Source organism: Stenella coeruleoalba (genome assembly GCF_951394435.1).
Source record: "Stenella coeruleoalba genome assembly, chromosome: 16".
Taxonomy (NCBI): Eukaryota; Metazoa; Chordata; class Mammalia; order Artiodactyla; family Delphinidae; genus Stenella; species Stenella coeruleoalba.
Window position 1 is genome coordinate 45,483,465 of NC_137162.1, and position 24,670 is coordinate 45,508,134.

The 24,670-nt window shown below is 41.4% G+C and overlaps 2 protein-coding genes across 13 annotated transcripts in view; both read right to left on the reverse strand.

Moving 5' to 3' along the window:
- ZFAND4 (zinc finger AN1-type containing 4) overlaps positions 1-13,435 on the reverse strand; it is a 71,864-nt gene extending 58,429 nt beyond the window's left edge. Inside the window, exon 1 of the mRNA XM_079901031.1 lies at positions 13,078-13,435. The gene's annotated coding sequence lies outside the window, so the exon portion shown is untranslated. The remainder of the gene's footprint in view (positions 1-13,077) is intronic.
- A 2,615-nt stretch (positions 13,436-16,050) lies between these two features.
- Positions 16,051-24,670, reverse strand: part of LOC307174981 (WASH complex subunit 2-like) — a 56,765-nt gene continuing 48,145 nt past the window's right edge. For 4 of the 12 annotated variants that reach the window (XM_079899670.1, XM_079899669.1, XM_079899668.1 and 1 more), the window contains exons 24-31: positions 24,186-24,314; positions 23,977-24,057; positions 23,305-23,424; positions 22,261-22,323; positions 21,695-21,907; positions 19,435-20,052; positions 18,438-18,615; positions 16,051-16,712 (exon numbers count right to left, since the gene is read on the reverse strand). In XM_079899670.1, the coding sequence (XP_079755796.1) occupies positions 16,573-16,712; positions 18,438-18,615; positions 19,435-20,052; positions 21,695-21,907; positions 22,261-22,323; positions 23,305-23,424; positions 23,977-24,057; positions 24,186-24,314 (1,542 nt within the window). In that variant the 3' untranslated portion in view covers positions 16,051-16,572. The remainder of the gene's footprint in view (positions 16,713-18,437; positions 18,616-19,434; positions 20,053-21,694; positions 21,908-22,260; positions 22,324-23,304; positions 23,425-23,976; positions 24,058-24,185; positions 24,315-24,670) is intronic. The other 8 variants (XM_079899667.1, XM_079899672.1, XM_079899665.1 and 5 more) reach the window with 6 other exon arrangements.

A 24,670-nucleotide genomic window follows, 5' to 3' on the forward strand; every position in this document is an offset into this window, starting at 1 on the left:
TACCTTTATGGCGATATAATTTATATACCATAAAATTCACCCATTTAAAGCCTAAAATTTACTGGGCTTTAGTATGGTTACAAAATTGTACAACCATCACCATAATCATTTTTAGAACATTCTCATCAACCCTAAAAGGAACCTCTTATTCTTTAGACACACTCCTAAATTCTGTCTCTCTCAGCCCTAGGCAATCACTAATCTACTTTGTTTTTAAAATTTTGCCTATTCTGGACATTTCACATAAATAGAATCATACAATATGTAAACTTTTGTGACCAGCTTCTTTCACTTAGCATAATGTTTTCAAAGTTCATCCATGTTCTAAGATGTATCAGTACTTCATTCTTTTTTATTTCTGAATAATAGTCCATTATAAGGATGTACCACGTTACTTATCCAGCCATCAGTTGATGGGCATTCTGGGTTGTTTCCAATTTTTGCCTATTATGAATAATGCTATGAGAACACTCAATTACAAGTCTGTGATAGACATGTTTTTTCCTTTCTCTTCCGTATATATCTAGAAGTGGAACTGATGGGTTGTGTGGTAACCCTGTGTTTAGCAATTTGTGGGACTACCATACTGTTTTCAAAAGTGGTCTAAACCATTTTACATCCCCACCAACAATGAACAAGGGTTTGGATTTCTTCACATCCTTGCCAATACATTTTATTGTCTTTTGATTAAAGCCATCGTAGTGTGTATGAAGTAGTGTCTCACTGTGGTTGTGATTTGCCTTAATGACTAATGATGTTAAGAATCTTTTTATGTGCTTAGTACCCATTTGCACATATTCTTTACAGAAATGTCTATTCAGAAAGTCCATACAGATCCTGTCCATTGAGTTATTTATGTCTAACACATTCCAGATACAAGCTGTTTAACGGATATATGATTCACAAATATTTTCTCCAATTTCATGGGTTGTCTTTTAACTTTCTTGATAGTTTCCTTTGAAGCACAAAAGTTTTTAATTTTAATGAAGCCCAATTTGACTATTTTTCTTCTGTTGCTTATACTTTGGGTGTCATATTTTAAAAGCTTTGCCTAATGCAAGGTAATAACAATTGACCAGTACATATTTTTCTAAGAATTGTATAGTGTAGCCCTTACATTTAGGTCTATAGTCCATTTTGAATTTATTTTTGTGGTTGTTGTACAATAGGGGTACAGATCTATTCTTTTGCAGACAAATAACCAGTTGTCTCAGCACCATTTGTTAGAAAGACTATTCTAAATTCATTGAATTGTCTTGGCACCCTTGTTGAAAACCAGCTGACCATAACCTCAATTCTGTTCCCTTGATCTATATGTCTATCCTTATGCCAGTAGCATACTGTCTTTGTAGCTTTGTAGTAAGTTTTGAGATCGGGAAGTGTGAGTCTTCTAACTTGTTCTTCTCTTTCAAGATTGTTGGCTATTCTGGGTCATCTGAATTTCCATAGGAATTATAGGATCAGCTTGTGTATTTTGCAGAAACACCAGTTGGGATTTTGATAAGGACTGTGTTCAGTCTACAGATTAATTTGGATAGTATTACCATCTTAACAATATTAAGTCTTATAATCCATCAACATGCAATATCTTTCAGTTTATTTATAACTTCTTTAATTGCTTTCAACAATGTTTTATAGCTTTCAGATTATACATTTTGTATTTTAAAAACGTGTTTCTAAGAATTTTGTTCTTTTTGATGTCACTATCAATGAAATTGTTCTTAGTTCCATTGTCAGATTGCTCATTGCTAGTGTATAAAAATACAATTGATTTTAATATATTGGTCTTGTTCACTGCAACCTTGCTGAACTCAGTAGTTCTAGTATTTTTCTAAGTGGATTCCTTAGGATTTTCTACATACAAGATAATGTCAACTACAAACAGAAATTTTAACTTCTTCCTTTCCCATCTAGATGACCTTTATTTCCTTTTCTTACCTAATTGCCCTGCCTGGAATCTCCAATACAGGTTGAATAGAAGTGGTAAGAGCAAACATTCTTGTCTTTTTCCTGTTGTAGGGAAAATCATTCAGCCTCTCACCACGAGTTATGATTTTAGCTGTGGGGTTTTCATAGGTAATCTTTATCAGATGGAGAACGTTCCCTTCTATTCCTACTTAGTTTAGGTGTCAGTTGTCTTTTTTAAATCACAGTGTTAGATTTTGTCAAATACTTTTCTTTAGTGTCTCAGATGATCATGTGGTTTTTGTCTCATATTCTATTAATATGGTGTATTACATTGACTGCTTTTTGATATATTGAACCAACCTTGAATCAGTGGGATAAATCCATTTGTATATGGTCTGTAATCATTTATATATGTTACTAGATTTAGTTTGTTAGTATTTTTTGAAGATTTTTGTGTCTATATCCATACAAGTTATTGATCTAATGTCTGGTTTGATATCAAGGTAATACTGCCCTCATAAAATAAGTTGAGAAGTATTCCCTAAAGGTAGGTAGACTCTTGAATGTATTTCAGAATGGGTAAAGCCTCAGAGTGGGGGAAGAATATTTGTAAGACTAGGTGAACAGAATGTGAACACTAGGGCAGTGCAGGAATGAAGAAGAAAAATGGGTGATAAATTTTTTACTATTTTTTGCCAAAGGATATATCACTGAAGTCACCGCAATTTTCATAACAATGTGATTAAGGAGAAGTTATTTTTTAAAACTTGTGGTTTGATTAATAACCTACATCTCCATTCTATAGACATGATTTTCACAGGTATCTAAAATCTGGATACTAGGAACTTCCCTGGTGGTCCAGTGGTTAAGAATCCACCTTCCAGGGGACTTCCCTCGTGGCGTAGTGGTTAAGAATCCACCTGCCAATGCAGGGGACACGGGTTCAAGCCCTGGCCCAGGAAGATCCCACATGCCGCAGAACAACTAAGCCCGTGCGCCACAACTACTGAGCCTGCGCTCTAGAGCCCATGAGCCACAACTACTGAGCCCGCATGCCACAACTACTGAAGTCCACACGCCTAGAGCCCGTGCTCCACAGCAAGAGAAGCCACCAGAGTGAGAAGCCGGTGCACCGCAACGAAGAGTAGCCCCCACTCGCCACAACTAGAGAAAGCCTGTGCACAGCAACGAAGACCCAACGCAGCCAAAAATAAATAAATAAATAAATAAATTTATTTTAAAAAAAAAAGAATCCACCTTCCAATGCAGGGGACACCGGTTTAATCCCTGGTTGGGGAACTAAGATCCCACATACCACGGGGCAACTAAGCCCACATGCTCTAGAGCCCACGTGCCACAACTAGAAAGCCCATGTGCCGCAACTACTGAGCCCGCACACTCTGGAACCCACATGCCACAACTAGAGAGAAGCCTACACGCCACAACAAAGAGCTCACGTGCCACAACCAAGACCTGATGCAGCCACATAAATAAATAAATAAACATTTTTAAAAAAATAAAAATAGGTACTTGCCTGGTGGTCCAGTGGTAAAGAATCTGCCTTACAAAGCATGGGACGTGGGTTCGATCCCTGGTCAGGGGACTAAGATCCCACATGCCATGGGGCAACTAAGCCCGCACACCACAACTACTGAGCTCACGCACCTCAGCTACAGCCCACGTGCTGCAAACTACAGAGCCTATGTACCCTGGAGCCTGCACGCCACAACTGGAGAGGAGAAAACCCGCATGCCACAACTAGAGAGAAGCCCGTGCACCACAACAAAAGATCCCACATGCCTCAACGAAGATCCCAAGTGCCACAACTAAGACCTGATGCAGCCAAAAATAAACAAAATAAATAAATAATAAATAAATCTTTAAAATCAAGTAAAATCTGGATACAAGACAGACACCTGAAATCCAACACGTCCAAAACTAATCATCTTTCCTACAAACCTCCTTCTTGTCCTACAGTCTCCATCTTGGTAAAGGGTACCACCATTAACCTAATCACTTAAGCCAGAAAGCTAGGAATCATTTTAGATTTTTCTGCTAGCCTCAAGGTATCTAATCCTAACAGTACAACTTAACATTTCTATAATCTGTGACCTTCTCCAGCCACACTGATTAGGACTTAGTTCAGGTCTTCATTAGCTCTTAACTGAGCAACTTTGATAGCCTAGCTATAATCCTTGACACCTGCCCTTCACTCTTCTGATCCATTCTCTAGGATGTCAACAGTTATCTTTTTTAAAAAAAGAAAGTTTAATAAAAACTGGATTAGGGCATCACATCACATAGTTCAGAAATTACTTTACTCTTAATTATCTATAGATAATAGGGGGAAAGGTCACTCAAAGTTCTAAAATTTTTTAACATTTGACTTTAGAATGCACTGGGGTGAAACCATCAATTCAGACTAAATGAGGGAAATGAATCTAAGTTGGCCTAAAGCCTGAATTTTTTTTCCTTTTAAATAAACTATTGTTTAGAGCAGTTTTAGGTTCGCTGCAAAATTAGGCAGAAGTACAGACAGTTCCCACACACTCCCTGCCCCCACACATGCACAGCCTCTCCCACCATCAACAACCTACACCAGAGTGGTGTATTTGTTACAACAGATGAACCTACATTGACACATCATTATCACTCAAAGGCCATAGTTCACATTAGGGTTCATTCTTGGTGTTGCAAATTCTATTGATTTCCACAAATGTATAGTAACGTACCCATCATTATAGTATCACACAGAATAGTTTATGAGTAAAGCCACTATAAACATCCATGTGCAGGTTTTTGTGTAGACGTATAAGTTTTCAACTTACCGGGGTAAACACCAGTGAGTACAACTGCTAGATCTTACAGTAAGGGTATGTTTAGTTTTGTAAGAAACTGCCAAAGTGTCTTCAAAAGTGGCTGTTCTATATTGCGTTCCCACCAGGAAGGAATAAGAGCTCCTACTGCTCCACATCCTCACCAGCATTTGATGTTGTCAGTGTTCTGGATTTTGACCATTCTAATAGGCATATAATAGTATCTCATTGTTTTAATTTGCATTTCCTTAATGACATATGATGTGAAGCACAGTTATCTTTTTAAAATGTAGAATTGATCATGTTATTTCTTAGCTCAAGGTCCCACGATGGCTTCCCACTGTCTACAGAATTCAGACTCCTTAGAAAGGCTCCTAAGATCATGCATCTCACCTTCCAGCCCTATTTTATTTATACACATACCTCATCCCATCCTGCAATATATCTGGTACTTCTATCCTCTAATCATTTGTAACTGCGGCTTCAGAAAACACTGGTCTCTATATCGTTGCTCCTGCTTTCCTCTACTTACCACCATTCCCACACTTGGCTACCTGACAGGCACCTGTGATCTTTCAAGACTCAAGTCGAATAGAAACTATTCCACAAAGCCGTTTACAGTTCCTCCCCTTCACACCCTGACCTCCATCATATATGGCACCCATTACAATCAATTTCATTTTTTACATGACTTCCTTATTCTACTAAATTGTAGGCTCCTTAAGGGAAGGGCATCTGATTTACCACCCCATCACCTAGCACAGTGTTTTGTACATATTGGTACTCATTAAAGGTTTGTTCAATGAAAGAGTAAATAAATATTCATCCTCTCAACTGAGTTTTAGAGCAAACCTGTAATATAGGTAAGGTATTATCCCTGCTTTAGACATGAAGAAGTGTTTGGTTATGCTATAAAAGTTTGTTTGGAGAAATGTTGGTTTCCCATAGGAATCATTACTCATTCCAAACTAACTCCACCAATATTTACGCAACTCATAACGTACAGGGATTTCTGCTACAGTGAATTTTTATAACTCAATATAGTTAATTATATTAATTATATTAATTATACTGAGTTATAAAAATTCACCATAGCTCAATATATAAAACCAATATATAAAATTCATCAATTAACTAGGGAGTATATTTAATATAATTAAGCATAATGAATATAATTAATTAAATAGGGAACCTGAATTGCATTGTGCAGACTGCTAATGTTCCTGAAGATACGGCACCATAGGAAGAAAAGCTATTGCTGGCAGCACAGCTGCTCTGAGTGCTGTTATACTTTTTATCAAAATAATGAGTAATAAATATAATAACACAAAGTAATATGCTAATAATACTGCTGGTGAATTAGAACAAAAAATTTTATAGTTCGTATAGAAACACAAAAGACCCTGAATAGCCAAAGCAATCTTGAGAAAGGAAAATGAGGTTGGAGGAAACAGGCTCCCTGACTTCAAACTAAACTACAAAGCTACAGTAATCAAGACAGTATGGTACTGGCACAAAAACAGAAATATAGATCAATGGTACAGGATAGAATGCCAAGAGATAAACACACTCACATATGGTCACCAAATTCACGACAAAGGAGGTAAGAACACACAATGGAGAAAAGACAGCCTCTTTAATAAGTGGTGCTGGGAAAACTGGACAGCTACATGTAAAAGAATGAAATTAGAACACCACCTAACACTATACACAAAATAAACTCCAAATGGATTAGAGACCTAAATATAAGACCAGACACTATAAAACTCTTACAGGAGAACATAGGAAAAATACTCTTTGACATAAACCACAGCAAGATATTTTTTGACCCACCTTCTAGAGTAACGGAAATAAAAACGAACAAATGGGACTTAATTAAACTTAAAAGCTTTTGCACAGCAAAGGAAACCATAAACAAGACAAAAAGACAACCCTCAGAATGAGAGAAAATATTTGCAAATGAAACAACAGACAAAGGATTAATCTCCAAAATATACAAACAACCCATGGAGCTCAATATCAAAAAAACAAACAATCCAATTAAAAGATGGACAGAAGACCTAAACAGACATTTCACCAAGGAAGACATACAGATGGTCAAGAGGCACATGAAAAGATTCTCAATGTCACTAATTATTAGAGAAATGCAAATCAAAACTACAATGACCTCATGCTGGTCAGAATGGCCATCATCAAAAAATCTAGAAACAATAAATGCTGGAAAGGGTGTGGTTAAAAGGGAACCCTCCCACACTGTTGGTGTGTATCCGCATAGTGGTTGTATACAACCACTACGGAAAACAATATGGAGCTTCCTTAAAAAACTAAAAATAGAACTACCATATGACCCAGCAATCCCACTACTGGGCATATACTCTGAGAAAACCATAATTCAAAAAGAGACATGGGGCTTCCCTGGTGGCGCAGTGGTTGAGAGTCTGCCTGCCGATGCAGGGGACACGGGTTTGTGCCCTGGTCCGGGAAGATCCCACATGCCGTGGAGCAGCTAGGCACGTGAGCCATGGCCACTGAGCCTGCGCGTCCAGAGCCTGTGCTCCGCAACGGGAGAGGCCACAACAGTGAGAGGCCCGTGTACCGCAAAAAAAGAGACATGTACCACAATGTTCACTGCAGCACTATTTACAATAGCCAGGACATGGAACCAACCTAAAGGTCCATCAACAGATGAATGGATAAAGAGGATGTGGCACATATATACAATGGAATATTATTCAGCCATAAAAAAGTGAAACTGAGTTATTTGTTGTAAAGTGGATGGACTTAGAGTCTGTCATAGAGTGAAGTAAATCAGAAAGAGAAAAACAAATACCGTATGCTAATGCATATATATGGAATCTAAAAAAAGAAAACAATTGGTACTGATGAACCTAGTTGCAGGGCAGAAATAAAGATGTAGAAATAGAGAATGGACTTAAGGACATGGGGTGGGAGGGGGAAGCTGGGGCGAAGTGAGAGTAGCATTGACATATATACACTACCGAATGTAAAATAGTTAGCTAGTGGGAAGCAGCAGCATAGCACAGGGATATCAGCTCGTTGCTTTGCAATGACCAGGGAGGGTGGGAGGGAGGCTCAAGAGGGAGGGGATGTGGGGACATATGCATGCATATGGCTGATTCACTTTGGTGTACAGCAGAAACTAACATAGTATTGTGAAGCAATTATACTCCGATAAAGATCTATTAAATAATAATAATAATAATGCTGGTGACAGTGGTAAAAGACCACTACTTTCAAGTAAAAGCCAAATAAGTGGCTGTATTGCTCAGGCTGTGTCTCTTATATCCTTAATACATTGACATGTCTGTAGGAATAATGACGGAACCTAACCCCTTTTCCTACCTCACTGAAATGACTGCTTTTATAATACAATTTTGGATAATATGTGGATTCTTAACATACTTATCATCCTATATCAAATAAGAATGCACTACAGAATTATCAGTGTCCATTCCCCCAAAGCCAAGAGCACTCCTATCTACACAGTAAAAGATCTAGCAACAGAGGTCAGGGGTCAGGAATGCCGAACTGAATATTACAGAAATAAAGACATGGGTGACCAGTGCCTGTCCAAGGAATTTAGAGACATAAGATATAAAGATCATTTTTTTCACCACAGTAGTCTTCCACAACAATACCCCAAATATAATAAACAAATGGTGGGAGAAGGTAACATAAAGACAGATTTGGAAGTCCTTCATCTGCAACAAGAATGTACAGAGTAATTATGGGCGAAAAGAAAACTTGCAACCTAGAACAGCACTAATTGCACTGGAACACCACCACAAATTTGGGCCCTAATCAATGCAGTAGTTTCCAAAATCCAAAAAGAAGCAAGATTGGTAACCAAATTCAAAGCTGAAATGTGTGCCTCTAGGAAATAATTATACTTCTCCTCAGCAGTAGAAATCACTGTAACAGAGAGCAAAGTAAGTCTAGGAAATCTAGTTAAGCCAGACTGGAGGACTAGATGATAGCAGAGGGGCAAACGGAAGCTCCAGTAGGCCAAAGACCTAGCCAGTACTAAGGGTGGGGTCCGTGGACACCTTTTTTTTTTTTTTTTTTAAACATATCACTTTACACTTGGATGAACTCACTGATGTGGCAAGTCTGAATCAGCCCTGGGCTTTTTTTTTTTTTAATAAATTTATTTATTTTATTTTATTTATTTTTGGCTGTGTTTGGTCTTCGTTGCTGCGTGCGGGTTTTTCTCTAGTTGCGGAAAGCTGGGGCTGCTCTTCGTTGTGGTGCGCGGGCTTCTCACTGCGGTGGCTTCTCTTGTTGCAGAGCACGGGCTCTAGGCGCACAGGCTTCAGTAGTTGTGCCTCATGGGCTCTAGAGTGCAGGCTCAGTAGCTGTGGCGCACAGGCTTAGTTGCCCCACAGCATGTGGGATCTTCCTGGACCAGGGCTCGACCCATGTCCCCTGCATTGGCAGGCAGATTCTTAACCACTGTGCCACCAAGGAAGCCCCATGGACAACTTATGAAAGTTGTGTTAGAGCATGCTTGACTGAGCAGATTATGGAACCCTATGATGTTGGTAAATGAGGGGCAATGGAGACTCAAAAACAGGATGGAAAATGATACAAGGACAGCTAAAAAATAGAAGAGGAAGAGGAAAGAAGAAGGCAGAGAAAAAAGTACGTCAGAATTTTTACCAATAATTTAAAAAACATGCTTAGCTATTAAGAGTAATGGAGTCAAAAGAATGAAAAGAATTGAGAACAGTCTCAGAGACCTCTGGGACAACATTAAATGCAACAACATTCAAATTATAGGGGTTTCAGAAGAAGAAGAGAAAAAGAAAGGGACTGAGAAAATATTTGAAGAGATTATAGTTGAAAACTTCCCTAATACGGGAAAGGAATAGTCAATCAAGTCCAGGAAGCACAGAGAGTCCCATACAGGATAAAGCCAAGGAGAAACACACTAAGACACATATTAATCAAACTATCAAAAATTAAATACAAAAAAAATATTAAAAGCAGCAAGGGAAAAACAACAAATAATATACAAGGGAATCCCCATAAGGTTAACAGCTGATCTTTCAGCAGAAACTGCAAGCCAGAAGGGAGTGGCAGAACATATTTAAAGTGATGAAAGGGAAAAACCTACAACCAAGATTACTCTACCCAGTAAGAATCTCATTCAGATTCGACAGAGAAATTAAAACCTTTACAGACAAGCAAAAGCTAAGAGAATTCAGCACCACCAAACGAGCTTTACAACAAATGCTAAAGGAACTTCTCTAGGCAGGAAACACAAGAGAAGGAAAAGACCCACAATAACAAACCCAAAACAATTTAAAAAATGGTAATAGGAACATACATATCGATAACTACCTTAAATGTAAATGTATTAAATGCGCCAACCAAAGGACACAGACTGGCTGAATGGATACAAAAACAAGACCTCTATATATGCTGTCTACAAGTGACCCACTTCAGACCTAGGGACACATACAGACTGAAAGTGAGCGGATGGAAAAAGATATTCCATGAAAATGGAAATCAAAAGAAAGCTGGAGGGGCTTCCCTGGTGGTGCAGTGGTTGAGAGTCCGCCTGCCGATGCAGGGGATACAGGTTTGTGCCCCGGTCTGGGAGGATCCCACATGCTGCGGAGTGGCTCGGCCCGTGAGCCATGGCCGCTGAGCCTGCGCGTCCGGAGCCTGTGCTCCGCAACGGGAGAGGCCACAATGGTGAGAGGCCCTGCATACCGCAAAAAAAAAAAAAAAGAAAGCTGGAGTAGCAATTCTCATATCAGACAAAATAGACTGTAAAATAAAGACTATTACAAGAGACAAAGAAGGACAGTACATAATGATCAAGGAATCAATCCAAGAAGAAGATATAACAATTGTAAATATTTATGCACCCAACATAGATGAGGAGCACCCCAATACATAAGGCAAATGTTAACTGCCATAAAAGGGGAAATCAACAGTAACACAATCATAGTAGGGGACTTTAACACCCCACTTCCACCACTGGACAGATCATCCAAAATGAAAATAAATAAGGAAACACAAGCTTTAAATGATACATTATACAAGATGGACTTAATTGATACTTATAGGACATTCCATCCAAAAACAACAGAATACACTTTCTTCTCAAGTGCTCATGGAACATTCTCCAGGATAGATCATATCTTGGGTCACAAATCAAGCCTTGGTAAATTTAAGAAAATTGAAATCGTATCAAGTATCTTTTCTGACCACAATGCTATAAGACTAGATATCTACTACAGGAAAAAAACTAAAAAATACAAACATATGGAGGCTAAACAATACACTGTTAAATAACCAAGAGATCACTGAAGAACACCATACACAAAAATAAACTCAAAATGGATTAAAGACCTAAATGTAAGACTAGACACTATAAAACTCTTAGAGGAAAACACAGGCAGAACACTCTATGACATAAATCACAGCAAGATCCTTTTTGACTCACCTCCTAGAGGAATGGAAATAAAAACAAAAATAAACATGTGGGACCTAATGAAACTTAAAAGCTTTTGCACAGCAAAGGAAACCATAAACAAGACGAAAAGACAACCCTCAGAATGGAAGAAGATATTTGCAAATGAAGCAACAGACAAAGGATTAATCTCCAAAATTTCCAAGCAGCTCATGCAGCTCAATATCAAAATAGAAACAACCCAATCCAAAACTGGTCAGAAGACCTAAGTACACATTTCTCCAAAGAAGATATACAGATAGCCAACAAACACATGAAAGGATGCTCAACATCACTAATCATTAGAGAAATGCAAATCAAAACTACAATGAGGGGCTTCCCTGGTGGCGCAGTGGTTGAGAGTCCGCCTGCCGATGCAGGGGACACAGGTTCGTGTCCCGGTGGGGGAAGATCCCACATGCCGCGGAGCGGCTGGGCCCGTGAGCCATGGCCGCTGAGCCTGCGCGTCCGGAGCCTGTGCTCCGCAACAGGAGAGGCCACAACCGTGAGAGGCCCGCGTACCGCAAAAAAAAGAAGAAAAAAAAAAAAACTACAATGAGGTATCACCTCACACCAGTCAGAATGGCCACCACCAAAAAATCTACAAACAATAAATGTTGGAGAGGGTGTGGAGAAAAGGGAACCCTCTTGCACTGTTGGTGGGAATGTAAATTGATACAGCCACTATGGAGAACAGTACGGAGGTTACTTAAAAAAACTAAAAACAGAGCTACCATACAACCCAGCAATCCCACTACTGGGCATATACCCTGAGAAAACCATAATTCAAAAAGTCATGTACCACAATGTTCACTGCAGCTCTATTTACAATAGCCAGGACATGGAAGCAACCTAAGTGTCCATCAACAGATGAATGGATAAAGAAGATGTGGCACATATATACAATGGAATATTACTCAGCCATAAAAAGAAACAATATTATTTGTAGTGAGGTGGATGGACCTAGAGACTGTCATACAGAGTGAAGTCAGAAAGAAAAACAAATACCGTATGCTAAACATATATATGGAATTTTAAAAAAAAAAGGTTCTGAAGATCCTAGGGGCAGGACAGGAATAAAGACGCAGACCTAGAGAATGGACTTGAGGACACGGAGAGGGGGTAGGGGAAGCTGGGACGAAGTGAGAGAGTGGCATGGATATATATACGCTACCAAATGTAAAACAGATAGCAGTGGGAAGCAGCTGCATAGCACAGGGAGATCAGCTCGGTGCTTTGTGACCACCTAGAGGGGTGGGATAGGGAGGGTGGGAGGGAGACGCAAGAGGGAGGGGATATGGGGATATATGTATATGTATAGCTGATTCACTTTGTTATAAAGCAGAAACTAACACACCATTGTAAAGCAATTATACTCCAATAAAGATGTTAAAAAAAATCATGGGAAAAAAGTAATGGCATCAAAAGACGTTTCTAAATCAATTTCCAAAACATTTCTCTCCTCCCTTCTGAAAAAGTTCTTAAAACACAACCATCAAAGATGAAAGGGAAGTTAAAGAAGGTAATGCGATAACAGTGCTGAATAACTAATTTCAGTAACTCGGAATCAGCTTTATCGATAAACTCTGTTGTAAAGAACAGCCATATAAGAGCATTTCTTTTAAACTCTTCCTCCGACATAAAGGGAGCCAGCATGTTATGCAGTCCTTAAAAATACCGACTCTTAATGAACCGTTTTTACTAAAGCCTGGAAATATACCTAAGTTTTAAATACAAGCTTCAGAATTATATCCACCACATCATGTACCCTAAACTCTGAAATCAATTTCCTAGCGGGACTGTGAAATCCTTCAAAGCCAACGCCTCCTCGAGCCTTCAGTGTTAGGCACTTGAAGAGAACGGAGTCACCTGCGCAGCCCGTGCTCCTCCAGGATAAACTCCGGCTACCCAGACGCATGGGCCAGATCAGGAGGGCAGCGGTTAGGCTCCGCGTCAGAATCCGCGACTCGGAGGGCAGCACCTGTCGGACGGGGCGGGGCACCCCGCGTCGCGCTCGCGAAAGGACGGAAAGTGGAGGCTGTCTCCTCCGCGAAGGCGGCCCACCGCGCCGGTATCGGGGCAGCGGCGGCGACGGAGGGGGCGAGGCCAGGAGGCCAGCGACGGCAGCGCGGCCCGGCTCAGCGGCCCGCGGCCCTGGGCGCCCTCCCCATCCGGCCCGCTTGCCCTCACCGCCTCTCGTCCACTCCCTCGCCCACCCACAGGCCAGTAAGGAGGTGCGGCCCCGCGAGCGCCGCCGCGGCAAGAACCGAAGAGCAACGCTCAGTGGTCGCCGCGCCCCCGCCCCTTTGTGACACCGCGTACCAATCGCTCGCCGGTGCTCGCGTCGCCCTCCAATCAGCGGGGGCAGGGGCGGGACCTGTCCGCCGGACGCCTGCGGGTGCTCGGGAGCCGGTGCTTCTTTTGCGTTCGGTGGAGGTTGTTGGTTAGGAGAGGCCCGGATGTTAATCCTATATTACTAACAGTGGCCTGCTGACTCCGGCCGAAGCGGGCGGGCTGGAGACCAGTCGCACAGGCTTCTGGGAACGGTGGGGTTGGCCTGTGGCCTAAGGAGAGTATGGACAACACCCTCCCTGACACCAAATTAAGGCGCTCTTAGAGGTGCCCGACGTGCTGCGGGGATAGTCCCCGTCGATGGCCTTCCCAGAGCCTGTGCACTTCCAGTGCGGTCCAGGCCGGCCTGGCTTAAACAAATCACCCTTCCTGCGCTTTACTGACCTCTAACGTTTCTGGTCTCACGTACCTCATCTGAAACATGGGGACATTGCCATGCCTGGTTGAAAGCAAGGGCGAAAGCAAACAAGCTCTGTAGATCTTATCCATTTATTCCTCACCCAATTTACTGAGAATTGTAGAGTTGAAATTGAGTGGGTACCTTGGGTTGTCAAATCGCAGCGTCGGCTATGCCCAGCCACCCTTTTTTTTCCCTCCAGTTCTAATTCCCAAGCTGTTGAGCTCAGGTGCACAACATAACAGACAACACAAACCTTCCAGCCTGACATGGACCCCCACTGCTTCTTTTTATCTTCATTTCCTGTAGGTATTCTAAATCCAAGGTTTACAGATTTTCCAGCCCTCCTGGCCTACTATTTTACTAGGTGGATTACTCAACTGACAATAAACAGTAATCTCCCTCTCACTGCAGCTTCACTTATCATCTTGTGACTCGGAGGAGCCAGTCTAAAATGAACCCCAATGCCTAATCTCCATTGCCTGTCCCTTCTTACTCTCCTCTGAGACCCCACCCACCAAATTATCTCCATCATTCAACAAACCATTGAGTATACATTGAGGTATATGTATGATAAGGGACTGTGCTTTCACTCATCTTCAGGCTCTCTTGCCACTGGTTCCTTCTTAAACTCTAATACTGAGTTGACTGGAGTCCCGTGAGGACAGAGATATGATTATTATCTTTGTATACTAAATTCTTAAATGAGTGCCTGTGATGAAATGAATCTTACTGAAGCAAAACCTTAGTTTCTAAAACCTGCCACCCCTCTCAGTCAGGGAGAACTGTGAGAAGGAGCTTTGGAGTCAGGTGGATGAGCTTAAAGCCTTGGGTTCCAACACTGGAAGCTCTTGGCCAGTTCATTCATTCTCACCATCATCATCTACCATGTTTCAAGTGCCAGATAGTTAACAAGGATCTTTGCATATTCTGTCCCATCACAATCCTGCAAGGTGGGTACTGAAACCCCTACTTGACAAAGAAGGAAACAGAAGCTAAGAAAGGTGAAACAATTTGCCTATACTCAAACAGCTCTAAGTGGCAGATTTAAATCTAGGTCTCAATAAAAAAATCCAAACTTGTTCCGCTGGTCCACTCTGCTTCCAGATTTTAGCCTCATCTGTGAAATGAGGACAACACCTATCTGGTAGAGTTAAGGAGACTGACATGAAAAGTGCCTACCATCGGACCAGTGAGTGTTAAGTTCCCTCCCGCTTTCAACCCTCTCAAAATAGCAATTTGCCTATTTTCTAACTCTATTGTCTCCTGAATTCCCTGGAATCAATGCTAATGATGGGTCAGCAGATTTGATCATTCCAAAAGAAAAACATGTTTAACAAATGCTTACTGAGTCAGATCCCACATTGGGCTCAGAGCAGGAAACTGTACACAAGTAACCTAAGGGACAGAAGGAAGATGCGCTAAAGGGATAGGGAAAAGGAATAGGCAGCTAGTGTGTACCCTCTTCTGCTGCTGGGTCATTCTCGCAGCAGAGCTGGACAAACAGTTGATGTGTGAGAGCTATACGAAATCTCTGACTATGAGCAATTCCCAATTCAACCTTAAAAGTAACCGAGGAAGAAGTTACTGGCTTCAGAATTGGTGAAGCCACCTGGGTCTGCTTACAAGATTGTGCCACGGTTACAGATTGAATACTCATGAGCAAGATGGCACAGCACAGGAAAACAGACTAGAAGGGCGGGGGGTGAGGTGGGGGGGGGGTGGTCAGCCATCCACAATGGACAACACAGTTGTAGAACATTCCCATCAGTGCAGAGTTCTGTGAAACAGTGGTGCTCTAGAAGCTGACATTTCCATCCTCAGCACTTCTTCCTACCATTATCTGGGTTCATTCTGCCCTTTCAAAAAATAATGCAAAGCTCCAAGGAATGGAAATGGATGCCTTAGAGCAAGGGTCAGCAAATTGTTTCTGTGAAGGGCCACAAAGAAAATATCTTAAACTCTGTAGGCCATCCAGTCTCTGACACAACTACTCAACTCTGGCATTGGAGGTAGGGTGAAAACCGCCATAGATAATACATAAATGAATGGGTATGGTTCTTTCCAATAAAACTTTATTTACAAAAACAGACAGTAGAGGACTACAGTTTGCCAAACCTTGCTTTAGTGGACCTATAGAGGCATCTTCAGAATTCAGTGGAATGAGAGAAAACCTCCTCTCCTATTACAAAGACTCATGAAGTTTATAATCTCTCATCCTCTTCCTCTATCAAGTGCCTTGGTTCTAAGTTAGGGCTCCCATACATGTAGGGAAGACTCCTGGTCATCTGTCTGGCATTTGCTACCTCTGGGAGTCCCTGCCCACCCATGAAAGGCACAAATAGGTTTCTTTTCTAATGACCCTAAACCATGGCCCCACCAAGGCTAATCAAAATATGGTTAAAAAAGCAAAAACAATAACGAAACAGTGAAACATTTATTTCTGTTTGGCAGTATTAAGCATGATTAAAACCAGTACAGAAAAACACTAAGTACGTTGGGTAAGAAGTGAGCTAGCTGTTTCAGTATATGCTTTTTATAATTCAGTTAAGACAGTGAGCACAGAAGACAGCATCATTAACTCAAGGATGTAGCTGAAGGATACCCGGTACACTCTACTGGCCTCCAAAGGCGTTCAAGGGATCATCAAATATGTTGGACACCTTCTGTTCAGATCTTGATTCAGGCACTGTCTGTGAAGATCGACTTTTTGGTTTGGTTGTCTTAGCCTGGATACCAGAGGAGAAGATATCATCTTTAAAAAGGAAAAAAAGAAAAAGAAAAAAAAAAAGAGTTGCTGAATAGGCAAGAAAATGGGTGCTTTTAAGACACATCTACACAAACAACCAAAGACTCAAGTCTGACAACAGTATGGGATACCAAAAAACACTAAGATAGAGCCAAGCCTCTTAGATTCTGGTCCTGGTTCTGCTACTAAGTTTTATGATCACATACAAGTCACATTTTCTCTCTGAGCATAATTTTCTCAGCTACAAAGCTGTGTGTGTGCACATGCAGGAGAGGAAAAGTGGAAAGATAACTGAATCTCCAATCCAGCCCCTGACTTTACCATCTATGCATTATACTTATTTCTACATTCTTTTCCCACTGGATTTTAAAAGGAAAAGGCACTAAAAATAAGCAAAGGGAAATCCAACACAGGTCACCCTCTTTCAGAATAAATGCATCTGTTTGCAGCACCTAAATGCTAAGCGTGTAAGTCTTTATGACTACACTTGTGTTTAATGTTTCACTGACTCTCATGCTCCATGAATCATTTTACTCAGTAATGATAGTAACCCAGTAATGTTACTGCTAGGATTCTATTCTACTGAGATTTTAGCATGTGTACATAAAGATATGTATGTACAAATGTTAAAGATTGTGGTATCATTTGTAACAGAGAAAATGGAGAAACAATCTAGATCACTCTCAATAGGCTAATGGCTAAATATAAAGCAACAGTACACAACTACTAAAAACAAGGAAGTAGATCTCTATGTACTGACATGGGAAAACACTGAAAAAATAAGTATACGTTTATATGTATACAAACCTATATTACTGTCACCATATCTGAAAGGGGACACACCAAACTCTCAATAATAGTTACCTCTAGGGCTAGCTTTTTACTTTTTACATTTTACAAATAGTATTAATCTATTATAACATGTATTACTTTTTTTGTAATAAAGTCTCTTCTGTACCTTGTAGTGGGAAGCAGGTAGAGACAGAGCACACTTGCTTGGGGAGTCGAAAAAGTGTGGCTTTGCAGTACCAGCTTTCTCCCAGTTAACCCCAAGGTTCAGACTGGGAGAGAGGAGGTGGGGGAGTAGGAAGTGTATATGGCCTCAGCCTGAGTCCTATGCACTAACACAGGACATATCAGAAGTCCTACATTTTGGGTTATGGGGCATTTGGCTTGCCCAGTAATAAAGTAGACATTACACTATGGAGAGAAAATGAACATGTTTACAAACACAGAAGATCTTTGGTGAGAGGTAAAGTCTGAGTTACAGCCTGCTTTCCTATACAGTCCTCTCCTCCTGCACTGCCCCGCCATCCTCCGAACCACTAACGCTCACTCTCCAGCTAGAACTGCATCACACCCGAGGCAGCCACCTCAGCCTACTTTAGCATGTGGGGTAGTTTCTGATCCTCCTTTCATGACATCAGTGTTCAGATTTGTCATAGATGATTGGCAGGGGGCACACTAAGAAAAAAGCAAAATTATACTTGAAAGTCAAACTCTGGGCTCCTTCAAACTCCTTCATATCCATCATAACAAAAGACTGTTTCACCAAAATGACTAGGCCATTTACTTATCCACCCTCAGTCTATCTCAGGAGTATATAGCAAGTCAAAGGAAACCCACTGGGGGACATTTTCCAGGAAAGGGTCAAGACAAAGGTCGCAGGAGAAATATAAAGTCGCTGAACAGTAATGACTCTCTCCGTCATATGCAGAAAACTAAACTTACCCATATCATCGTCAAAAATAGACTTAGCTTCCACTTTCTTTTTGGACTTTTCTTTTGGTTTTACAGTTAGATCAGCAAAGATATCAATGTTATCATCAAACAAGTTGGAGTCAAACGTTCTTTCCTTCTCTCTTGTTTTTTGTGAGGCTTTCATTGCTTCTGTAGCAAATATATCATCCTTGTAAGCCAAAAAACAAGCAAAACAATTTTAAATCAAGTTTTTACTTTACGACATACACTAATTTCAACAAGTTGTAGAAATGCAAACTGCCACAGGGTTCTGGAACAGCCATGTGAGCTGCCCCTCTATCGGGAATTGCTACTCCAGATCTCTGTCTGGCATGGTCCTTCTCTTTCTTCTAGTCCCAGCTAAACCTCGAGCCGTACAGAGAACCCTTCTCTATCAGTCCTACCTGAAGGAGCACCTCCCACCCCAACCCATCACTCTGCCCCACTGCCCTGGGTTGTTTTCTTTAAGACCCTTAACATTACCTGAAAACGTTATTTATATGCGGCTCTGTCTATATCCAATTCCCCTCCCTGAGAGCTCTGGGGAGCAGAGCACTGGTCCTAGTTCACCTTGTGCTTCCACTTCCCAGATGCTCAATAAACATCTGCCCGAAGAGTGTCACTGAAGGCCTTACCGCTTGCGTTAAATCATCAGCTCCAGCCAGAGCCTGTTTCCCCAAGAACCAGAGGTTACACACTCAAGCTGTAGAGATGCTACTTTATCTATGCTGACTGCAGCAATAGCTAGATAAAAACTATAAAAATCAAGACTTGCATCAATGGTTATGGCCAGAAACAAAATAGAAAACCACTTCTGAATAAGTTTCAGAGTTACTAATAAAAGAACCTAATTATAATTACTAAGCAAGTAGATACAGGGCAGCAACCAAACAGGTTTAATACAATCTGTGGCTCAAATGACCCAATCAGGTATTTTCCTTAACAAAGAACCCTGCACAAAAATGTATTGTTATGTCCTATTACCTACCTCAAAAATATCTTGTGCTTTTGTGATAACATCCTGCTGACTGTTGGATTTTGACTCATTCTTCTTGCCTTTCTGGTCTGTAAAGAGATCGTCCTCATCTTCCAGGAGAGGGAAAGGATTTGTTTTCTTTGCTGGTTTTGGTTTAACAGACTGAAAGAGATCATCATCACTGACTGCCTCACTGAGAGCAGGAAACATGGGGCTTTTTTCTTTACTTCCCCCTGCCGGGTTGGCCAGGCTGTCTGCTGCCTTCACCTTCGCTTTTCTTCTCCCCGTGGACTGAGATGCAATGCCCTTGGAAAAGATATCTCCAGAATCAAAAAGGTCATCCTCAAGAGGTTGACCCAGAGATTTCACAAAGGGGTTTCTGTCTGTCCCAAGCACAGGACCACCTGCCCAAGTTGGAATGGCAGCTGCCACGGCCTCCTCAGAGCTGTCTTCTCCACCAGCTGCCCTGGGCTGTGGCTGATGACCATCTGGTGAAATGACGCCATCTGCCAATTGTGCAACAAATCCCCTGGGGATACTCATGTCCTCAGCCTCACTGGACTCCTGGGCAGCCAACCGCCGAGCTGCGCGTGTCTGTGGTCTGCGCTTCCCTCTCACTTTGACCCGGCTCTGCAATGGCAAAAACCACATGCTGACCTGATGGTTTTTTAAAAGGTGCTCAAAACTAACATAGCAAATCATCAGCAACTCAAAATACTGTTAGGTTGTCAGGTTCCCCTCAATCGAGATATTATCTAAGACAGAAGAGGTTATTTCTTAAAGATTTCCAAAGGCGTTTAATAGCTCCTAGTACTCTAAGACTCATTCTTAATCCTTCACTGTCCCCCATTTTTGAGTCTTTTGAGGGCAATTTCTGTTCAATTTGATACAAAAGGCTTCATCTGCCACTGGAAGCCACACTGCTTGTGCGACACTGTCCTGTGTCCCACAGCACTCCCTGGACCCTTCCTTCTCTGCCCTAAGTTTATATGTGGGTATCTTTCAAAACGAGAAAGAATCAGTGGGATTCTGGCAATAAGCTTTACTGGGGGATAGCCTAAAATCAGGCTCCAGAAACAGGGAGATAAGATGATAAAGACAGAAAGGTAATCTCAGATGCTCTTTTCTTCAAGTCAACAAACACTAAATCCAAATTTTAAATATTTCATGTAAAAAAATGCGGCTTAGGAATCAGAACTTTCAATATAACCTCAAAATATGAGTCACTTATTAGCAATAATGCAGTATTTGTAACATTTTCCAACATATACCATCAAGTAGTTTTAAGAAGGCACAAGCTACTTTGGGCAAAGTACTTAACTGTACTTTGGGCAAAGTACTTAACTGTACTTTGCCTATGTCGCAATTTCACGAATTATTTCAGGAACAATTTAAACTTAACAACAACAAAATAAGCTAACAGAAAAAAAAGAAAGGAGGGATGTTTTATTTTTCATAAGTAAAACAGGTTTGGAAACACTTGAAATGAATGTATTTGCAGGGTCATCCTCGGTACTGTTGATTACTCAGATAACAGCTAAGATTTGAGAAGGAAGACCGGATATAAGAAGAGAACCAATTGAAATAAAAGTAAAACCTCAAAGAGGTCATGGTCCATCCAGCACAAGTCCACAGTCCTATGCAACAGTGTGACAGGACCGTAATTGCCACGGGATCTCAGAGAGGGAGCCCAGGACAGGGGCAGGAGGGGAAATGTCACAGAAACTGTGAAGTCTGTGCAGAGCTGTCGATGAGGAAGAGCATTCCTGACAGAGGAAGCAGCACGAGCTGATGGCAGCAGCACGTTGGGGCATGTGTGTTTGGGGAATGGTTCCTGGTGACTGGACTTAGGCTGACAGTGTGGGGCGACTGGTGGGAAAGCTGGAAGCTTCGGATAGCACAGACTGTAAATGGCTTTAATACCAAACCAAGGAGCTTGAACGTCCTCCTTTGAGCAGTAAGGAGACGGCAGAGGAAGCAAACAGTAAGGACATGATCTGCTCAGTGTTCAGAAGGCCTCCAGGTGGCAGCCAGGAGTTAGTGAGCTAGCTACTGAGCAGAATGTAAATGTAACAAAGGCAGGCAGTGGAAGAGTGGACACAGAACTAGGGAGGTGGAAGGAGGGCGGAGAGGCTCAAGGAAAGATGAGACGCCTCCTTCAAATGAGGAATCGGGGTCAGCCTATCGTGTGCAACTGATGAACTCGGAAGAAACATACAAACTGTTCTGGTTTTAAAAAAAGCAGGCAAGCAAGCAAAGGTGGTTTCATCACCTTGTTCACACTGTGTAAGGTGTCTGCCTGAGCTGGAAGGTCAAAACTCACGCCGGCCTCCCCACTCCCGGGAAGAGTGGGCATACTTTCCAGACTGTGGATTCTCCCAGGTTCAGACGAAGGAACGCCCAATTCTGGCAAAACAGACTTCATTCCAGAGATCTGGGGAGCCGCTGTAGGCAGCAAGGCTGCTGGGTTAATGGCTAAATTTGCCTAAAGAAGAAAAATGAAACTTACTCTGTATGTTTTCTTAAACACAGCAGTCTACTCTTATTACTGTGACACATGACGAAAGACTTGGTGTATGTAATATATAGTACGAGAGGAGAAAGAGAAAGGCAGGGAAGTCTCCTGATCTAGTCTTAGAATTAAATCAGAGGGCTATACCCCTGTGCCCACCACAGGACCAAAGAAGAGATGTTACAGACACAGCACACAGGAAGCAACAACCAGAGGGTGGGGGAGAGATGAGAAAACGCCTGGCAGCAGCTGACAAAAGGAAAACCCAAGAAACTTTACAGATGCCACAAGGCCGGCAATGAAGGTTCCAGACACGTTATAATTACTTGAATTTTCCAGATCCAAGGGGATGGCTCTTTGGTTTTAAATGGAGCGGGACCTGGTGAGTCCTGTGTGAAATTACATTCAGTTAAAAATCCATTGGGGAAATAGAAAAGTGTCTCTTGGATTACACATATGCCTGAAAATAAATCTGTGATGGAACAAAGATGTTGGTTTCTATAATTCTATAATGGGAAAGGCATTCAAATCTCTCCTGGGGCCTCAAAACATTTCACTAACATTACTTCATTTGTGCTTCCTTATCCGTTGTGTAAGTGGAAGGCTGTAAGACCACACATGGAGGAAAGGGAGACAAAGATCATGAATAAGATTCATAAGAATTATAGTGTGTCAGAGCTCCAAAACTGGACCAGCTGGAAGCATGACCATGCTGGTTATCTCACACAGCAAATATTACAGAGCACACAGAAATTCACCCAAGCCTAATGCACTAGTTCTAGAAGCAAAAGAAGCTGAGACTTGAGTCGCTGGAGATGTGTGAGTCCTAGTGCCTCATTTTCACAGCTCAGAACACTGAGGCCTCAATGAGACATCCAGGGACAGCTGTAAGCCAGGACCATAACTCACTGTCTAGCCCTGCTCTGCCCTCAGGAGGAGCGCCACAGAGAAGACTGCTGAGGATGGAGGCCTAATAGCAATGATCTCATAAGACATAACACAGAGAGGGAATCAAGAAAGTGGATATAATTCATATTTAATTCTAATGGAACCCTACTCCAAGGTAGCCCAAAGGGAGAAATGTTGTTCTAGTGGGAAGATCTTAATCCTGCCATAACTCTATCTTGGAATCGAATTTGCAGGTACTCCACAAGTAATAATGCTAAGTATAGATTCATGGAACCAGTGTGGAGTGAGAGAGGAGAAATGAGCAGGGTTTTAAAAAAAAAGTAAACAAAGGGAGGTAGTCCTAGTTGCTATTTTCTCCTTAATTAAGAGAACTCTGAATGACCCCGGGGTCTGCATGATGCAATTAAACTATACTACAATGCAAACAAGAGCTGAAAGTCCTTAAAGAGATCAGTTCTAACCTGAGGTGTTTCCGATTTCCATATGCCTTTTTCTTTGATACCTGGAGTGGATTCAGGATGTTTCTGGTTCTTGAAAGAGGAAACAGAGTGGTCTTTTTTCACTACCTTCTTTTCTGGGATCTTGAAAAGCAAAGAATACCCCAAGTCTGTCAAATATCTTAGAAATTTTAAGGAAAAGTCACAATGCAAAAAGAGAAAATAGCTTCTGACTTTAAAAGTCATTTCACAAATGAGGGTTGAACAAACAAATTTAAAGGCAGCATTTCAGAAATAGAGTTCTAAAGACCAGGCGTCCTCTCAGTGATAAAGAGAAAATAGAGAGTACTTAAAAATCTACTGGGGAAGGGAGGGAAATGACACACATGGCCTAACACTCAGATTTACAGCTTTGCACCTGAAAGGCATGAATATTTTGTCACCATATCATATGTACTGGTCTTTCAATGAACAACTTAAAAATCAAACAGATTTGTAATACGGTAAGAGAGCCTGGGTTAGTTAATAGTTTAACGTTAGGAAACATAAGATGGAGACAACCTGAACACCATCATGAGCACATTATTTGCTGTTCATTTACTAGTGAGCATTTTCCTTAGTCACGTAAGGGGACATTCATTTCCTTTCCCAGAAGCCTTCCCACACACCACAGTATTGAGAACAAAAGTCTGATACCAAAGGATGCGACTTGGCAGAGCTGAAAAGATCATCATCTTCATCATCCCCAAACAGGCTCCCAACACTTGGCTCTAACAACTAGAATAGAAAAAACTTAAATTCAATATCCAAAACAAAAACAATTTACAAAGAGAGTCAGGTGAGCTACAGAGACAATATTTAACATAATAACAAAGCTATGACATGGAGAACCATTTGGAACTGACCCTGGTTTTTTTGGTGCCGGAGAAAAGGTCAACGTCTGGGTCATTGTCCTTCTGAAGCTTGTGACTAAAAAGGAGCTCTTCATCCTGAAAGACACCTGTGCTCTTGGGGCAGGCATTAGGATCAGGACTCTAGGAAAAAAGAGGGAAGTTCACGTATTTTATAGACTCCTAGGGCTTTACCTCAAGGAAATAATACACAGCTACAAAGATGAAACAACAAAGATATTCCTTGTGGCTCTGTTTATAGTGGCTAAAGGCTGGACACAGCCTGAGTGCCCATCAGAAGGGGAATGACACATTCACACAATGGAATACTTTGGAGATACTAAAAACAGTGGAGAATATATTTACAAAAACAGATAACATATACATAATCTGGAAAGATCATCTTTCAACCTTTGTGTAGTATTTGAATCTGAACTGTTTATTTAAAAAATAATCCTTAGTTCCATACTGAGAAACATTTTAGGGGTGAAAACACATAA